Below are 17,470 nucleotides of genomic sequence, written 5' to 3'. Positions count from 1 at the left end.
CTTATCAAAAATAATTATATCAACGTCTTCAAAATAATGATACTCCACTCAAGAAATCTGTAAGAAAATTACACATCATTTATTGTCATATGAAACTGGTGTATTCGATTTATAACAATCTAAATATCAGTGACATATTTTTTTTTAAATTATTACCAACTAATATAGCCAAAAAATCGAATTATAATGTCTTTCAGATTCAACAAATTTTATAATGTTTTACAAATCCAATTTGACCAACGATTATAGACAACAACATTGGAGATGCTCTGATTGTTTGAAAAGAAGTAAAATTTCCGAAACAAAAACTACCGCTCTCAATCAATATACTTATATAAAGGAGAAGCGAGGGGCGTCTAGGTGGCGCCTCTCACATCGCTCCGTTCTATTTTTCTAATTTTCTGAAATTTTTGGATGAAATCAATATACTTATATAAAGGAGAAGCGAGGGGCGTCTAGGTGGCGCCTCTCACATCGCTCCGTTCTATTTTTCTAATTTTCTGAAATTTTTGGATGAAAAATATCAAAAATTAGAACTACCTTTTTTAGTTTCGGGTATATTAGAAGCAAGTTTCGGAATCTGATTTTGTTTCAAATTATTTATGGAATATAGTAGCTTGAAAGTTTTAATCTGATTTTGTTTCGGATTATTTAATTATGGGAAATATAGATTATTTATGGAATACAATAACTTGAAAATTTTATTCTGATTTTGTTCAGATTATTTACTTATGGGAAAGAGTAGCAAACAAGTCTCTCTGCACCTATAAATACATCGTAGGGTTTTGGATCATCTAAACACAACCTCCTCTCTCAATACCACAAACTACCTCTTTCTGGTGATAGTTCTCTTACTCGATCTCGATTTTTAAAGGAGAAGCGAGAGGGCGTGTAGGTGGCGCCTCTCATATCGCTCCGTTCTATTTTTCTAATTTTCTGAAATTTTTGGATAAAAAATATCAAAAATTAGAATTATCTTTCTCTTGCTCGATTCTTCTGCAACGATAAGTGAAGACTGTTTATACAATATTAAAAAAAACAAAGATTGTTGCAAACAAAGGTAGTTATAGACCGTTATATCGGAGTCCACAAATCCAAACACGGAAAAGAATATAGTCTTGACATGATATTGATGGTGATATCAACAAAATAAACTATTAGTGATGTATGTTTGTTGGTTATTCTTTTATAATATATGTTTTGTTCATCAGACATGTTTGTTGTCGTTAATTTTTATATGATTTACTTTGTATACATGAAAAAATTATTCATGCATTATCTATTTGCTCTGTTCAAGCAACTTTTAATAGGGTAGTTATAGACCGCTATCTCACAGATTTAAGTTAGATGTTTTTGTGCACAATCAATCAAAAAAATTGGAGGAAGGTGACAATGCAAGAACATGATTACTTTTCAAAAAAAATAATTAAGATTCGTCATGCTTTAAATTGTTAATTACGTGTATAAATTTTTTTTCATTTTTTCACCATGAGTTATAGTCCAATTTTGCAATTTTATATATTAGTATTGGTATTATATCAAGATTTTTATAATATAAATTTATTTTATCGTACAAATATTAACTTTGAAACATTAATATACTTTTTATAGATAGCCAAAAAATATTTTATTCTATAAATATTAATATTGAATCATTAATATAATTTTTATAGGCCGCCGCAACGCGCGGCTTCTCAACTAGTTTTTTTATAAATATACTTCTGATGATCGGCGCACTGTATAAACAATCTGTCCGAATTGACTACCAAATACACAAACACAAGTGCCGTATTTGCAAGTGTACCAGTGTCCAAGAGTATGGGTGTGTGTTAGTACTTGTATCTGTTTCGTGTCCTAAAATTTAACATTGGATAGTTTGAGTTGTTGTCTCCTCCAAAGCCACCTTTGTTGAAAACAAAAACTCAACAGAACTCACCAAGACCATGGAGTTGACTTCGTCAACAAACAAAACACAAGAATTGGATGCACCCCTTTACACCATCGGCTTCGAGATTGACGAATTGTCGCCGGAAAAAGTCACCGGCCGGCTGCCGGTCACCCCCAAATGTTGCCAGGTGCTGAGAATTTTATTATTATTAATTTATTTTTTTTTGTGATTTTCGAGTTTTAATATATTTTGTAACAGCCGTTTAAGGTGTTACATGGAGGGGTGTCAGCGTTGATATCGGAATCATTGGCAAGTATGGGGGCCCACTTGGCGTCTGGGCTCAAAAGGGTGGCCGGAATTCATCTGAGTATCAACCATCTCCGGCGGGCTGATCTCGGGGAGCTCGTCTTTGCTGAGGCCACCCCTGTTTCCGTCGGCAAAACAATTCAGGTACTCTTTATTTATTTGTTCTGCCTGGTGTTGGAAAAAGCGGAAATCGGACTAAGTGGAGGAAGACACAAAAATAAGGATTATTCGGAGATAATCGGATAATATATTGAATAATTGGAGATTTAATTAGTTTGTTGGGTTATGGAACATGGATTAATCGGTGATTAATGGTGACTTTTCACCTACTTTTAGAACAATGTTCTGCGGTGTGATTCTTGGATTAAGTGAGAATTCATGTACTGAGTTTGTAGAAATGGAAATAAGTGGTTGGTATAGGCGTATAGCTAATTTACTGTAGTAGGTAGCTACAATGATCGAAAAAAAACAGTCTAGCTGTCCAGGAATGGGCTAAACACCCAAATTTTGTGAAATCAAGTAATGAGGAATTTTTTGGAAGGTTGGAACTTGGAATTATGAATGAGGCGGAAATAACTGAAACTAAGCAGATTTTATTCTTATATTAAAACTATACCATTAATTCTCCGCTTCAATTTTGATCCCTGTCCAGCGATTGACTGCTATAAATTACTTTGGACCCGCTTAGCTAAACATTGTAGTCCAAACTTCTTCCTTTTCTAATCAACTGAAAATTGAATGTTTAATTCCCATTGTGCTTTCTATGACCACTTGAACTGTAGACTTAAGTTTTGATTCATGTGTACCCGCAAACCTTTCATAATCTGTTGAACCTTTGAATGTGAAGTAAAATTAGAACCGATAAGCCACGTCTTTCAATGTGAATAATATGATTAAGATTTTGAGAATGAGCGACCGATCAGCTGGATAATTAATCATCAGCTACACTTGGCATTTGTTTGCAAATTGTTTCCTATGTACATTTTGCTTTTGTTTGCCATTTCTTTGCAAATTGTTCCCTATGTATGTTTTGCTTTTGTTCCATAAAGTCAATGATTGTTGAGCAGGTATGGGAGGTAAAACTCTGGAAGTTGAATGATCCCTCGGATTCTGAGAGCAAGTCGTTCGTAGCGATATCACGTGTTACCCTTATAACAAACTTGCCAGTGCCAGAGCATTCCAAAGATGCTGCCAAAACTATAGTCAAGTATGCAAAATTATGAGGCTAAAGTAGATTTATTCATTGCAAAATTATGAGTCCCTCCACCATATGATGTAGTTTATACCAAGTGTATATGTATCTGTTCAATAATATACATCAGTTTAATTCTTGGCCAATATATTTGGTTGTACCTCTAAACTGTTAGACAATATGCTGAGCAAGATTATAGAGCATATAGGCAATAAAATCCGAACCTGACCATTTATGATGCTGTGTTATCCATTCGCTCTAATTTTGTCGAATATTTGTAAGACAGGTTAAATCTGAGCGGAGGAAAGGAATAAGTATGTGAATATGTAAATTTCTGTGATTTGTCTGAGAAAATTATATTGTTCAACATAAGCTTTAATCTTAGGCCTGCAGATGCAAGCTCACTAGTGCCTCGTGGTCTCTAATTTTCCATCCAGTGTGATCCAGGTTAAAAAAGAAAGAATATAATAAAATCGTAGAAGACAGAATTCAGAAACTAAATGCCTTCTAGTTATAGGAGGTGCTTGGTTTGTGGTTAATGAGTCCGGTTAACGGAAATCGGAAGCTCAACCCCATGTATTGGTGTTCAGATTAGTAATTTAGATTAGTAATTTTGTGACGTGGAATGAGAACTTCAGTCCCACTTGGAGGGTAAATCATTACTCCCGTTGGATACCCCTCATTTACTCTTCATTTTCATTCCCGATTCCGCTCACGATCCAAAGTTTGGTGACTTGATGTTTCAGTCATCTGACAACTAAAGTTAGAAGAACTATTACAGCATTTAGATTATATTACATTGACAGTCCATATCAAAAAATTATTGTTATTCATATGAACAAGAAGGGTAACAATGTAATATTTATTGCAACATTGGTCTATCATTTCATCTTCCATATGGTTGATCCCTGTCTGCAAGCCCTTTCACAATCTTCTGATCATGGCAAAGGGGAGTGATACTGGGTATGAGAGGGTGCATTATTTGGATTTACAAGGATTTATTGCCATCACTTTATGACAATGGTATTGCAGAAAAGATGTCTCGAGAACTTTGCAAATGCCCTGGAACGCGCTGCCTGATCTCTTCGAAAGCACACAGGGTTTCTGAATCTAGACCTCCTGAGAACTGCAGATATACAATGCATGAGTATCATGATCCTCGTTCCAACGATCTCAGTCAGCAAAATTAGAAACATGTGATCAACAGATTATCTGCTGTTAGGGAACAGCAAGTAGGTCTGTTCATGTGCTGTTTCTTGATAATTTCAAGTTTTGTAGGGAAACGAATATGACGAAGACTGTTAAGTTTAGCGGATCTCCTAAAATCTTAAGATGTTAGGATAGACGAGGTGACTGCTATGCGTATAATATTGTCATGCTTAAAGTGCTAATACACAAGTGCCGTATTGGTAAGTCTGACAGTGTCCTAGAATAGGAGTGTTAATACTTGTATCTGTTTCGTGTCATGAAATTTAACATTGGATAGTTGAGTTGTTGTCTCCTCCAAAGCCACCTTTGTCGAAAACAAGAACTCAACACAGCTCACCAAGACCATGGAGTTGACTTCCTCAACAAACAAAACACAAGAATTGGATGCACCCCTTCACACCATCGGCTTCGAGATTGACGAATTGTCGCCGGAAAAAGTCACTGGCCGGATGCCGGTGACCCCCAAATGTTGCCAGGTGCCGATATTTTTTTTTTTTTTTTTTTTGTGATTTTGGAGTTTTTAATGTTTTGATGTATTTTGTGACAGCCGTTTAAGGTGTTACATGGCGGGGTGTCAGCGTTGATATCAGAATCATTGGCAAGTATTGGGGCCCACTTGGCATCTGGGCTCCAAAGGGTGGCTGGAATTCATCTGAGTATCAACCATCTCCGGCGGGCTGATCTTGGGGAGCTTGTCTTTGCTGAGGCCACCCCTGTTTCCGTCGGCAGAACAATTCAGGTAGTACTATTTATTTATTTGTAATTATTTATTTGTTCAGGCAAGTGTTGTAAAATGCGGGAATTTGGACTTAATTGATATAGACACATAACAAGGATTAATTGGAGATTTCATCAGTTCGGCGATCTACGGAACATCAAATAGTCGGTGATTGATGGCTTTTAGAACATTACTTCTGCAGTGTGATTCTTGGATTAAGTGAGAATTCATGTACTGATTTTGTAGAAATGAATAGGTGGTTTGTTTAGCTAATTTAGTAGGTAGCTACAATGTTCCAAAAAAGCAGTCTAGCTGTCTAGGCATGGAGTAAACACCCAAATTTTGTGAAATCAAGTAATGAGGCATTTTTTGGAAGCTTGGAATTATGAGTAAGAAATTAGAATGAGGCAGAAATAACTGAAACTAAGCACATTATACCATTAATTCTCCTCTTCAATTATGAATTTATAATCCCTGCCCAGCGATTGACTGCTAGAAATTACTTTTGGATCCGCTTAGCTAAACGCAGTAGTCCAAACTTCTTCCTTTACATTCTACTGAAAATTGAATGTTTACTTCCGATTCTGCTTTCTATGACCACTTGAACTATAGACTTAGGTTTTGATTCACATGTACCCGTAAACCTTTCATAATCGTTGAACGCTTGAATGTGAAGCAAAATTAGAACTGATAAGCCATGTCTTTCAATGAATGAATAATATGATTAAGATTTTGAGAATGAGCAACCGATCAGCTGGATAACTCATCTTCAGTACTGAAGTTTACTACACTTACCATTTGTTTGCAAATTGTTCCCTATGTACGTTTTGCTTCGGTTCTATAAAGTCAGTGATTGTTGAGCAGGTATGGGAGGTGAAACTCTGGAAGTTGGATGATCCCTCGGCCTCTGAGAGCAAGTCGTTCGTAGCAATATCACGTGTTACTCTTGTAACGAACTTGCCTGTGCCAGAGCATGCCAAAGATGTTGCTAAAACTATACTCAAGTATGCAAAACTTTAAGTCTCTCCACCAAACGTAGATTTATGCATTTACGAGTCTCTCCACCATATGATGTAGTTTATACCAAGTGTATATGTCTCTTTTCAATAATATACATCTGTTTAATTCTTGGCCGATATATTTGGTTGTATACTTGTATCTCTAAACTGTTAGACAATTTGCTGAGCAAGATTATAGAGCATATAGGCAATAAAACCCGAATCTGACCATTTATGATGCTGCGTTATCCATTGGCTCTAATTTCGTCGAATATTTGTAAGATAGGTTAAAGTTTGAGTGAAAAGAGAATAACTATGTGAATATGTTAAATTCTGTGATTTGTCTAAGAAAATTATGGTGCTCATATAAGCTTAAATCTTAGGCCTGCAAATGCAAGCTCACTAGTGCCTTGTGGTCACAAATTTTCCATAGGGTAAAAAAGCTCATTCATGACTGTACTATATTGAAATTTTGGTAGAATCAACGGTCCAGAAAAGCTTTCAAGCTTTCAGTCAAATAGCAACTTTTGTATAAGTTCAACGACAAATTCATCACTTGATTTTGTATCACTTTCAAATAGGTCATCAGCTAATTTTTTTTGTACACTTTAATATAACATATCTATAATGCGATTGTACAATTCTATCACTTTTTTTGTGATTGAAAATTAAGTACAATTCTATAATGCGATTGTAAGCTTTTTTAGGTCGGTGACCCAACTGAAACTTTTAGTGATGAATTAGCCTTTGTGCATTTTCCATCCAGTTTGATGCAGGTTTAAAAAAAAAGAAAGAAAAAGAAAAACATATAATTAAATTGCAGAAGACCAGAATTCAGAAACTAAATGCCTTCTAGATATAGTAATTCTAACCTTATCAATAGATTACCATAAAAGTGAGTTTGGTGACTTGATGTTTTAGTCATATGAGAACTAAAGTTAATATGGAAGAACTATTACAGCATTTAGATTATATTACATTGACAGTCTATATCAAAATTTTATTGTTATTCATATGAAAAAGAAGGATAATAATGTAATATTTATTGCAACATTGGTCTATCTTTTCATTTTCCATATGGTTGATCTCTGTCTGCAAGCTCTTTCACAATCTTCTGATCATGGCAAAGGGAAATGCAGTGATACTAATGACAGGGTGCATTATTTGCATTTACAAGGATTTATCACCTTCCCTTTATGACAATGGTATTGCAGAAAAGATTTCTCGAGAACTCTGCAGATGCCCTGGAACGCGCTGCCTGATCTCTTCGAAGGCACACAGGGTTTCTGAATCTAGACCTCCTGAGAACTGCAGGTATACAATGCATGGGTATCATGATCCTCATTCCAATGATCTCGGTTAGCAAAATTAAAAACATGTGATCAACAGATTATCTGCTGTTAGGGAATAGCAAGTAGGTCTCTTCATGTGCTGTTTCTTGAAAATTTCAAGTTTTGTAGGGAAACGAATACGAGGAAGACTGTTAAGTTTAGCGGATCTCCTAAAACTTAAGATGTTGCAAAACGTATACCTGGTGAGCCCTATATGCGAAATGCACACCCTGAAGCAGAAATGCTTCTTGTGTTGATTCTCTTTCTGAGTATCGAAAGGACTCTAGCTCTAAGATGACCCGCTTCATATACATCTTCGCAAGCATTCTTGAAGCCTGCTTTATCTGAGATATCATTCATAATAAGCCAAAGTCAAGTGTAAGAAACCATAGCAAGATGTTAGTCTTTCAATTCTGCAGAAAACATGGTTACCAGTGACTCTTAAAAACCAACCTTGGCAACAGTCCCGGAGTCCAGCATCCAGTCAGTTGGTATCTTGTGGTTCTTGTAAGTTGCCATGACTGAGTTACGCAGTTTGATTAGTCTCTGTATGCTCCGCTCTGACCTACACCATGAGACGTAACAAGAAGCTAATTATTGCTTCCTACTCCGCGATAGATGAAAGCAGAATAGGTGAAAAACTGTACGTACTTATCTAGTAAGCCGGCCATCTTCTTCAAGGCAGTTCCACATGGAACAGTTGTATCATCCTTGTAGGAATAAACTTCGGTTTCTAACAGTTTAAGACTCCGATACTCAATTGCAGCTTCTCTCATGGCATCGGCTTTCTTCTCAGGCCACTGGAAATGCCTCAGTACTGCTCGCTCATCAGCCTGTGTATTGCAAAAGTGCAAGAATATTACCAAAATAATAACATTTATACGCGGAGATTAATCAACCCTGAATGAAAAATTACCAGTGATGAGAGTTCGTTGTCAAGCCAATCCACAAACTGAAGAACATCTTCGATGTCTTGATAGGCAGCAGCCAGGACTTTCTGGATGAGGCTTTCTATAAACTCTCCTCTGGTTTCGATGTCTGATTTTATCTGCAATGATAGTCGGTTTACAATAAACACACAGAGTAAAAAATCTAAGGCCTCTCATATGATTAACATAATCAGATTCTTACAGCTAACAGATGTGCTGAACGATTTTGTATTTCTCCAACAATGCTGTTATGTGCACTACTAGCAATCTGTTTACTGTAATTTCCACCCACTGAAGGGTTTTTACCCTTTTTTGTTGTCAAGGCCTGGAACATTTCTACGACTGGAGAAGCCTTTCTGGGGGAAGCTGCTTTAGCAGCTCGCCGTGGTGGCAGGGGTGGAGGAGGTGGCGGTGGCAGGTTAGAAGGGCAATCATAAAATTTTGGTTGTACATTTGCAATGCCAGCCCCTGGACTTCTTGTTGCAGCTGTTGGGGCGATTTTAGTACTCGTTTCAATGACACTATCCTTTTTAGCCATCGAACTTTCCAGCTTGTTGGCAATTAGTTTCTGAATGTCCTTGAATTTGGAACTGGGAATTTCTGCAACCAAATCCTTCTTCAAGAAGATACAAAACAATTGAACAACATAGATCAGTCTCAAGACACCTACATAGATTTATGCAGGATTTGCTTCTATGATAATTTTTTGTCATGTCAGATAAAAAAAAAACAGAATTTTCATAAGAACCAACAAGAAATGACAATTTTACAGGAATGAGGACTGCATTCTTACCTCCTTGGTAGTAGTTAGGTCAGTATTCTTAGCTTCAGCTAAAGCAAGGTCATCGGAGAGCTTCTTGTTTCGTGATTGAAGCTCAGCATTCAAGCTCTGTGATCTACCTAACTCTGCCTTCAATTCCAATACCTCAGACTGCAACTCCCTAATCAAAATCTCCTTTTGGTCAAGCTTTTCCTCAAGTACCTTCTTCACATCTACCATATCTATATCACTCCTCTTTTTCGTGTTTTTGTTAGGTCGAGCATACGACTCAACAACACCTCGGCTGACAGACCTATGCACAACCTTAATCTCTTCAAATTCTCTACCACCTTGAGACCCAGAAACACACCCTTCTCCAGATTTAGGCCTGTTATTCAAAATTGACCTCCTAATCATCTTTTGGCTACTACTACCATTCTGAACAGCATCTCTAGGAGGCACTGAATTAGCTCTTCTTGATTGAGGTGAACAAGATACCGAAACCCCGCCATTCAAAACCTCAGTCTTCTGCAAATTCTTGGACTTAGATGAACCAGAAACTCTAAACCTTGGTGGGGGTGTGGAGATTGAAACACTCAAAGTCTCTTCTTCATTCTTCATTGCTGAATTATGCTTCATCATAGCTCTCTCTTCTTGAAATTCTCCTGACCCTTGTTTCAGAATTGCCAAAGTTTCAACCTTTCTGTTAAATTGCACATGTCAGAATGTAAATAAAGCACAATTTAATGAAATAAAGGAACTGGGATTGTACTAATCATGGTACTATACTGATTAATAATTACCCATAATTAATCCAAAACAAGAAGAGTAATGACACTAAGAACTCACTAGAAGAAGAAAGCCTTGCAGTCTTGTATTAATGTAAGCACTGAGAGCAGACCAGAACAAATCAGGCCAAACTGCAAAGGACAGAACTGACAGATGACAATAATAACAAAGCTAATCAGACCCCATTAAAGTAGAAGCACTAATGTTCTTTAATACTTTAAAATAAAATCTCTTGGATCTTAAGTGTGGTTCTGTCCCCTAGGCTCTTGATTAATTTATGTATGTGTAAATGTGTATGATCTGGTAAACATTTTCCCTGCTGCATAAGGGCACATGCACATCAGCTAACCTTGCAATGAATGAATTGTTTGAAAACAAAGACTTTTGTTATGACTTTGGTGCAAATGAAAGTTGGGTGATTTTTGCATAAAATGAGAAGAAGTTTATTAAGGAGTAGGTGCTGGGACCATGTCAAGACATGAGGTATGTTTTTTGAGAAAAGGTAGTAGAAACAAAGAATGCATGTGGAAGACCCTTGGATGAGGGGGGTGGGAAGAAAGTACCTTTGGGTCTTAGCGGAAGAAAGGTGGCAAAGACTTTTCGGGATTTCGGGTTCTGAGTTCGATTCTGGCTCACTCGGGATTTATGTCGGAATAATTTAATGGAGTGATTGAGAAGGGTGTGCTTTAAATACAAGTGGTTTATTCCTCCACGCTTATAAAGTACAGGTACAGATCTTCACAGAGATGTGTGACATGGATATGCAAGTTGAGATGGGGGGATATTTTTTTTTTATGGGAATTTTGTAATATATATTGGATTTATATGGGCAGGTCAGCTCTCTTTGTTAAGGTTTGTTTTGCTGTGTATTCTTGGTGGGTCGGGGACAATGATTTGGAAAATGATGACCAAACACCAGCACTATGGTTGGTCTACAAGATTCACCGTGAGAAAAAGTCCCGGATAATTAGTGTTAATATATTCTGAATATTACGTTTTGAAAATATGATGCTCAATATCACTCTAAGACGCTGAATCATATCGTGTTAAGGTGTTCGTGTAACGTTTTAAAAAAATATATATAAATGTTATACAATATATCGCTATAAAGTAAAATATGAGATCATGTTTTTTGGATTCGATATTTAAAACATTATTTACTTGAAATTGTGATATCAAAGTACAACATCCATTTATTGTACTATTATTAACTTTCTGTGACGGAACCAGAAATTAAAATGGCTCGTATGAATAAAATTGCTAATGCTTAAAAAAATCATGAACGGAAATTTAAAGAGAAAAATATTTTTTTTTTTTGTGATAAAATTGAAGTTTCGGCCTAGATCAGCCTCCTCCTAGTTTCAGCCATATCTTCGTAGTTTCAAGTAATTGAACGTGAAATATGCATAATTACAAAATCGTTAGATTAGCCGAAAGATGATTTATCAAGTCCACATCTGGATAGATGAAGAAAGCTTGCACTAGCACGTTTTTTCACTCCTAAGGAATATGTGTGCTCTTTGCTTTGGTTAGTTGCAACTTTGCATCACTTATAAACTCAACACTTCTTGCATCCCTATATATAACAAACAAAAGCATACACTAGCTATGTATATGTAATTATACAATGACGGGTCGGTGCAGAACATATGAATGATACCAGCACACATTTGAAATTCTAAGATAGAATAGATTTTTCGTTGAATGATACCGTGACTCACGGCCGGTGCATAACATATGAATGATACCAGCATGCATTTGAAATTCTAAGATAAGGCATTTTTTGGTTGAATGATACTGTAACTCCCCGGTATATACATAAAAAATTTAGAGTTAAACTATCCAGCAATTTTTCTCCGTTGAATATATATTATTAACACATGAATGTCATGGACCCGTACCCTTGTATAATTATGTAATTGTGTGAATTTATGCAAAATATTGACATTATGTATCGTTAATTTTACTACTCTTAGTCCTGTCTTTTCATGCCATTATCGTGCTTGCATTGAGATTTGTCCTCATTAGTGAAGACTTGACCTACTTTGCACTAATCTTCACAGTTAATCTACCTTCTTTAAGTGCAATGTACTACTACTATGTATTCACTGTACAGTCCGAGTCACTCTGACACGAATGTTACAACTTACTACCAGCGATTTTTTCCCGCTTATAACTAGGATTGTTCTGTATATAAAGGGGGTTAACATGCCTGAAATGCTGGTTACTCTTTACACATGTAACTGAAAACATCAAGCACAAAGATAAATGCATCAATCGCAGTATTTTACCCGAACGGCCTTGGGAACTATTGAATGGAGTTCTTGAAGCTGTTCCAAGCTCACTCTGTTGTCAGAAGTATTTGAATTTATATAACGCCAATCATTTAAGCCGCTGTACAACTTCATTCGTGGACTGATCACGAGGAGATCAAGCTTAACTGCAGAATCAACCAAATACTTTAAGAGCACTTTCTCATGCTCCTCGCCCTGATATCCATTTATCTCTAATTTTGTAAGATTCACATGAGTGACTTCAGGTAGTAGTATATCATCCGGCTCTGATCTTCTGCTTAACCTTGAGTGGAATTGCTGAAAATCGAGTAGAAGCAAGGTTACATTAGAATATATCATATCATCCTGTAAGAAGACGAATATTAGCCTTCCTGGTATTACAATAACAAGAAGATAGATATGGTACGTTCACAACTATTAAGTTAGTAGTGAACTTTTTATATCCGAGAATTTCTAATCACAAACAGATCACTTTCTACTATCGTGCTTCCTTCTAGCATAACATATCACAAAAGTCAATTAGTTATCACACTCATTTCACCTCGAATTTAAGGATGTTAATGTAACTGCATGCTAATAAAGATTCAAAAGACAAAAGCAATTCCCTACTCGGAAACTTTTCTCTTCTCCAAGCACTTCCCCTCCTAAGTTTCTTGGCTGTGATTTTAAGTTTTAACTGATATAGTCCAGTACTTGGTTTTAGAACAATGTTGTTATTACTAGGAGATATAACATTCAACTCACATTTAATTGGAGGTTGGTCAGCAAAGGGGCAGCTTTTAAGATATAGGTAAGCCAACTAAGCATGTCTTTATCCTGGAATGGTAAAACAGTGAGTACCAAATGCTTTATGTTGATTAATGAAGTAACTCCTTCTGGCAGCTGCGACAAAAAAAAAACTATGTTATAGTAGCAAAATATACGTATACATGAATCAGGCAGGGACGGAGGCAGCATGGGAGCAGTGGAGGTACTTTCCCCCACTGACCTCCATAATATATGCATATATCTCATACATCGTTAACTAGAAAAGTTGTTTTGCCCCCATGGTTGTGGAGCTGGACCTTCCTAGTGAAGGCACAAGTTCAAATCCAACTTGTGATAACAAAGTTGTTTTGTGAACAGAATTTTTTATTGCCCCCGCTAGACTCAAATCCTAGCTCTGTCCCTGGAATCAGGGATAGAGCCTAGTGGCAAAGACTAACCGTCCACCCTATCAGCCCATCCTCTTCCCCATGAAAAGGGTCATGGTCTAAGATTCAGCCCCCCTCAAAACCTTAACTAAAGGAAGATGGAGCATAGAGCATATGACAAAACCCCCCGAGATGAAAAAAGTGATACACCACATAAAGTAACCCCCATCATAATAGCAGCAGTAATCCAGCTAGTAATGTGAGTTTCGTGTTCTTGGTATAGAGCAAAGTTGATAACAGTTGAATTAATTTTTGGTCCTTTGCTACGCTTCTGCATCACACTATCCACATGCTCAACAAATAAATTCCTGTGATATTGTAATCCAAGATTATCCAGACCTCCAAATTCACTAGCCGAGAACCCAAGTATATTCGTAGCATCACAGACAATGTCTGTGTGTGTAGTCCATCTCGATATCCAACTTTTCGACAAAATACTAGTCCTCACTGCCTCTCTGAATGGCAATAACGATATTAACTGGGAGATGATTTCATCGGGAAGTTCCGAAATTACATCATTCTTCTTCTGTATTCAACAATACAAAATCAAAGCTAATACTTTAAAAAAGAAAAAAAAAAATACCAATTTCATTTAAGGCAAGTTGGTACCACTAATTTGAGAGCTTTCTGCTGCTGACTCATCTTCTGTAACATAAACTTGTTTTAAGGGCTTTATATCAAACTGGCTACCCGTTGCGTCAAAATATCTCATTTGACCCACCCATCTCATCGGAGACTCGTTTAACCCACTATAAATCAAATATATATCATTTTACCCACATCACTATTTATATCTCCTTACTTAATCATTTATCAAAAATCAACTGTTTATTTTTTTACTACAAAACCACTTCGAGTACTTTCATAATTGTCTCTAGTATTTATCAAAATAATCTGGAAATTTCTAAAAAAACATAGCTATGTATTTAAAAAAATATATAGTTATAAATATATATTTAATTGATCACTCTAGCTATGTTGCTTTAAAAATTCTCAAATTATTTTGATAAATAGTAGAGACAATTGTGAAAGTACTCGAAGTGGTTTTACAGTAAAAAAGCAAAAGATTGATTTTTGATAATTGATTAAGTAAAGTGGTATGAATAGTGATGTGGGTAAAATGATATATATTTGATTTATAGTGGCTTAAACGAGTCCCCGATGAGATGGGTGGGTCAAGTGAGACATTTTGACGTAATGGGTGGCCTGTTTGATATAAAACCCCTTGTTTTAATCCTAATTCAAGGGATAAGAACAGGGGCATATAATAATATATGAGTAAACAAGAAGCATCTGAAACATAAATCTTGGCGGGGTTAGATAATAGAACTTGAATTAATATGTGTTGACTGAATACACACATTCACATAAACATAGATTCAACATTGAGTTAGAAAAGTGTACCTCCTCTTCAAAGCTTCAAGATTTTGATTACAATCTCTCTCTCTCTCTCCCCCCTCTCTCCCTCTCTCTCTATCTATCTCTCTCTCTCCCTCTCCCACTCTGGCCAAGCCTTCTCTCCCCCTCTCCCACTCTGGTCAAGTCTTCGGTTGACTTAGGCATACAAGATCATCACTCTCTCTCTCACACGCAGTCTGTGTATTGTTTGAGAATTTTTATATCGGAGCCGTTTGGCTAGGCTCAAAATAAGTGACTTATTGCTTAAAATAAAGAATTGAATTATAAGTGAAAAGTTGGTTTGAACCTATAAATTATTAAAAGTGTTTGGATACCTGTGGCTTATTTTGTTATAATAAGCTCAAAACCCAAAAAAAGCTAGGTTTCTTAGCTTTTATTAGAAGGTTTTTAAGTCTCATTTTAAGCACTTCTCTTGCCTTGCCAAGCGGTTCATAAATAAGTTGAAGTTACTTCTCTTCCAAATAAGCCATGAGCTTAGTTTGCCAAACACCCGCGTTAAAGATTAGTTCTTTTTATGTTTTAAGGGTTTCTCGGTGGTTCGTTTATTCTTGATCTCAAATCTTGAGCATTAGCAACTTCTGTTTGTGCACAAGATCTGGTTGTCGAGTACTTAGTTCGGGAGCTGGGCACCGATTGTGTACTGTATCAATCAGTTTGTTGGCCAGCGAGGACACGGCTTCTGGCACCTTCCAATTGCCATCATCTTGAATCGGTGCTGGGATGGCTCTTGTTCGAAAATTATAAAGCAAAGAATCATGCCACTCTGATGCGATTCAAGGAAAAAGAAAAACATGTGTGATCTTTTCATAACGTAAAACCACATAATTATGATCATATGATTATATATATTATTGTGATGTGATTCATATTTTTTTCCCGATTAGGTATAATTGCGTGCTTAAATCTATTTTTGTATAGATTGTTTGAATTTGAGGAGATTGGATATGTTTTTATTAATCTTATATTATATGGTCAGTTATATCTTATATGTTTTGTTTCTTCTTTTTCGATTCTTAATTGTTTCGTACTATCCATGGTGATTGTTTGCGGTTCTTGGACGGTGGTGGTGGTGGAGGTGATGACTTAATTAGTGCGAGTAATGTAATTTAATTTACTAGGTTTATTGATTGATTATACATTTAGCTTTGTAATTTAGGATATAGGAGTAATCAGAGATCTTAATTTTAGTCATTTTTGAATGCTAAGTTGACATTTTTTAACTTCGTTTATATTTGAAATTTGACTTTTTTCTATGTGCTATAATTTGAATTTTTGTGTCTTCATTACAAAATTAATTGATAGTCTTTATTGTTGATTATTGTACCTGAATTTAATTATTCATGGGGCCATAAAGGATGGCTTTGTTGTGCCTTAATGAGGTATTATTACGCCATTAATGGTTGATTGGTTAATTGGTGTATACCAAATTTACATTATGTTGATAATAATTAGCTAAAATCGTGATACGTTTGTTTTTCAATTTTAAATCATTTCTTCTTATTTTTATATTAAATACCTATTGAGATATCAGTTAGTTATATTCTGATAAGATTCATATTTTATTTTCTTGACAAGATTTTGTCTTATATTTGAGTAGATATATCTTAGCTATGTTTTTCAATTTTCAATTTTTTTATTTTTTATATTTTAAATATTGATTGAGATAACATTTAGCTATTTTCTGATGAAATTTATATTATATTTTATTTTGTATTTTTTGTTTAGGTATCTAACCAAAGAGATCTAATTATCTCTTTGGTTTAGATTTTTTAATGTGTTGTTTTACTTAAGTTTTATTTTACTTTCGATTCTTTAAAAATTATATTATATTCATATATTTTTCTAATATTGAGTTTGTTGACTTTTTCCTTTGTCGTTTTTAGATAATTCGATTATTTTTATGAACTTATTGTGTTCTTTTATTTTGTTGGTATTTTTCAGGATACTCGAGGGAAGAAAGAAGGAAAGTTGGACCTCTTAGGGGTGTTTTCTTATCGAACATTAAAGTTTTATTGTCTAAGCGTCCCCGGTCATCTTTGCATGTCCGAGGGTTAGATGGTAAACTTTATTGAACGAAAGGAACTCCTAGCAGCAGCTTTTGTATTCTGATACAATTCGTTATACGAGAAAGTATCTTGTGACAAAAAAAAAAAAAAAAAAAAACACCCGCGTTATTTTGGCAAGTGTGTGTACTGTGATTTTTATTTTTTTTGACAGACTTGTAATGTGTTTTTTTGAATATTACAAAGATGGTTAGATGAACCGTGCTTTTTTAAATATGAAATAGTCATTACATTCACTAGGTAGCTTGTGCAAAATCTCGCTTGAGGAAAGCTTATATTTTAGTTAGGTAGCTATAACATTGCAACAAGATCTCATCGTAAACGTTTTTTCTCCTTTTTTTTTCTCGTTGGATGGAAAGTTACCTCCTCCTAAACGCTTTT

At 35.6% G+C, this 17,470-nt stretch overlaps 4 protein-coding genes and 1 long non-coding RNA gene across 11 annotated transcripts; 3 read left to right on the top strand and 2 right to left on the bottom strand.

Moving 5' to 3' along the window:
* Positions 1 to 1,745: 1,745 nt before the first annotated feature.
* LOC108195854 (1,4-dihydroxy-2-naphthoyl-CoA thioesterase 1-like) lies at positions 1,746 to 3,621 on the top strand. Its single transcript, XM_017362850.2, has 3 exons — positions 1,746 to 2,075; positions 2,147 to 2,338; positions 3,262 to 3,621. Exons 1-3 carry the CDS (start codon positions 1,944 to 1,946, stop codon positions 3,415 to 3,417), a joined length of 480 nt encoding a protein of 159 aa, XP_017218339.1. The 5' UTR covers positions 1,746 to 1,943; the 3' UTR covers positions 3,418 to 3,621.
* A 126-nt stretch (positions 3,622 to 3,747) lies between these two features.
* Positions 3,748 to 6,441, top strand: LOC108195855 (1,4-dihydroxy-2-naphthoyl-CoA thioesterase 1-like). Its single transcript, XM_017362851.2, has 3 exons — positions 3,748 to 5,071; positions 5,143 to 5,334; positions 6,178 to 6,441. The coding sequence occupies exons 1-3, from the start codon at positions 4,940 to 4,942 to the stop codon at positions 6,331 to 6,333; spliced, it is 480 nt and encodes a 159-aa protein (XP_017218340.1). The 5' UTR covers positions 3,748 to 4,939; the 3' UTR covers positions 6,334 to 6,441.
* Positions 6,442 to 7,226: 785 nt separating this feature from the next.
* LOC108195852 (INCREASED PETAL GROWTH ANISOTROPY 1-like protein 1) lies at positions 7,227 to 10,889 on the bottom strand. Of its 4 annotated transcripts, XM_017362843.2 has the most exons (9): positions 10,684 to 10,889; positions 10,181 to 10,266; positions 9,365 to 10,034; positions 8,774 to 9,187; positions 8,559 to 8,690; positions 8,294 to 8,475; positions 8,096 to 8,207; positions 7,843 to 7,986; positions 7,227 to 7,619 (listed from the first exon to the last, which is right to left on the bottom strand). In XM_017362843.2, exons 3-9 carry the CDS (start codon positions 9,971 to 9,973, stop codon positions 7,506 to 7,508), a joined length of 1,707 nt encoding a protein of 568 aa, XP_017218332.1. In that variant the 5' UTR covers positions 9,974 to 10,034; positions 10,181 to 10,266; positions 10,684 to 10,889; the 3' UTR covers positions 7,227 to 7,505. The 4 variants fall into 4 exon arrangements, with proteins under 4 accessions (XP_017218332.1, XP_017218335.1, XP_017218331.1 ...); XM_017362846.2 differs by lacking the exon at positions 10,684 to 10,889 and having other exon boundaries at positions 8,774 to 9,184; positions 10,181 to 10,621; XM_017362842.2 differs by lacking the exon at positions 10,684 to 10,889 and having other exon boundaries at positions 10,181 to 10,620.
* A 1,413-nt stretch (positions 10,890 to 12,302) lies between these two features.
* Positions 12,303 to 15,099, bottom strand: LOC108195853 (uncharacterized). Of its 4 annotated transcripts, none has more exons than XR_010285721.1 (3): positions 15,012 to 15,099; positions 13,159 to 13,296; positions 12,303 to 12,711 (listed from the first exon to the last, which is right to left on the bottom strand). XR_010285721.1 is itself a non-coding variant. In XM_017362848.2 (3 exons), exons 1-3 carry the CDS (start codon positions 14,197 to 14,199, stop codon positions 12,394 to 12,396), a joined length of 465 nt encoding a protein of 154 aa, XP_017218337.1. In that variant the 5' UTR covers positions 14,200 to 14,544; the 3' UTR covers positions 12,303 to 12,393. The 4 variants fall into 4 exon arrangements, 1 of the variants encoding a protein (XP_017218337.1); XR_010285719.1 differs by lacking the exon at positions 15,012 to 15,099 and adding an exon at positions 14,217 to 14,629 and having other exon boundaries at positions 13,159 to 14,130; XR_010285720.1 differs by lacking the exon at positions 15,012 to 15,099 and adding an exon at positions 14,217 to 14,629.
* Positions 15,100 to 15,695: 596 nt separating this feature from the next.
* On the top strand, positions 15,696 to 17,328 carry LOC135147837 (uncharacterized). Its single transcript, XR_010285722.1, has 2 exons — positions 15,696 to 15,837; positions 16,968 to 17,328. It is a non-coding gene; the product is annotated as an uncharacterized LOC135147837 (long non-coding RNA).
* Positions 17,329 to 17,470: the final 142 nt, after the last annotated feature.

The sequence above is a fragment of the Daucus carota genome, chromosome 7, assembly GCF_001625215.2.
Source record: "Daucus carota subsp. sativus chromosome 7, DH1 v3.0, whole genome shotgun sequence".
NCBI classification, from domain to species: Eukaryota; Viridiplantae; Streptophyta; class Magnoliopsida; order Apiales; family Apiaceae; genus Daucus; species Daucus carota.
The sequence above is the reverse complement of the archived record's forward strand: the minus strand, read 5'-3'. Positions and strand labels throughout refer to the sequence as shown.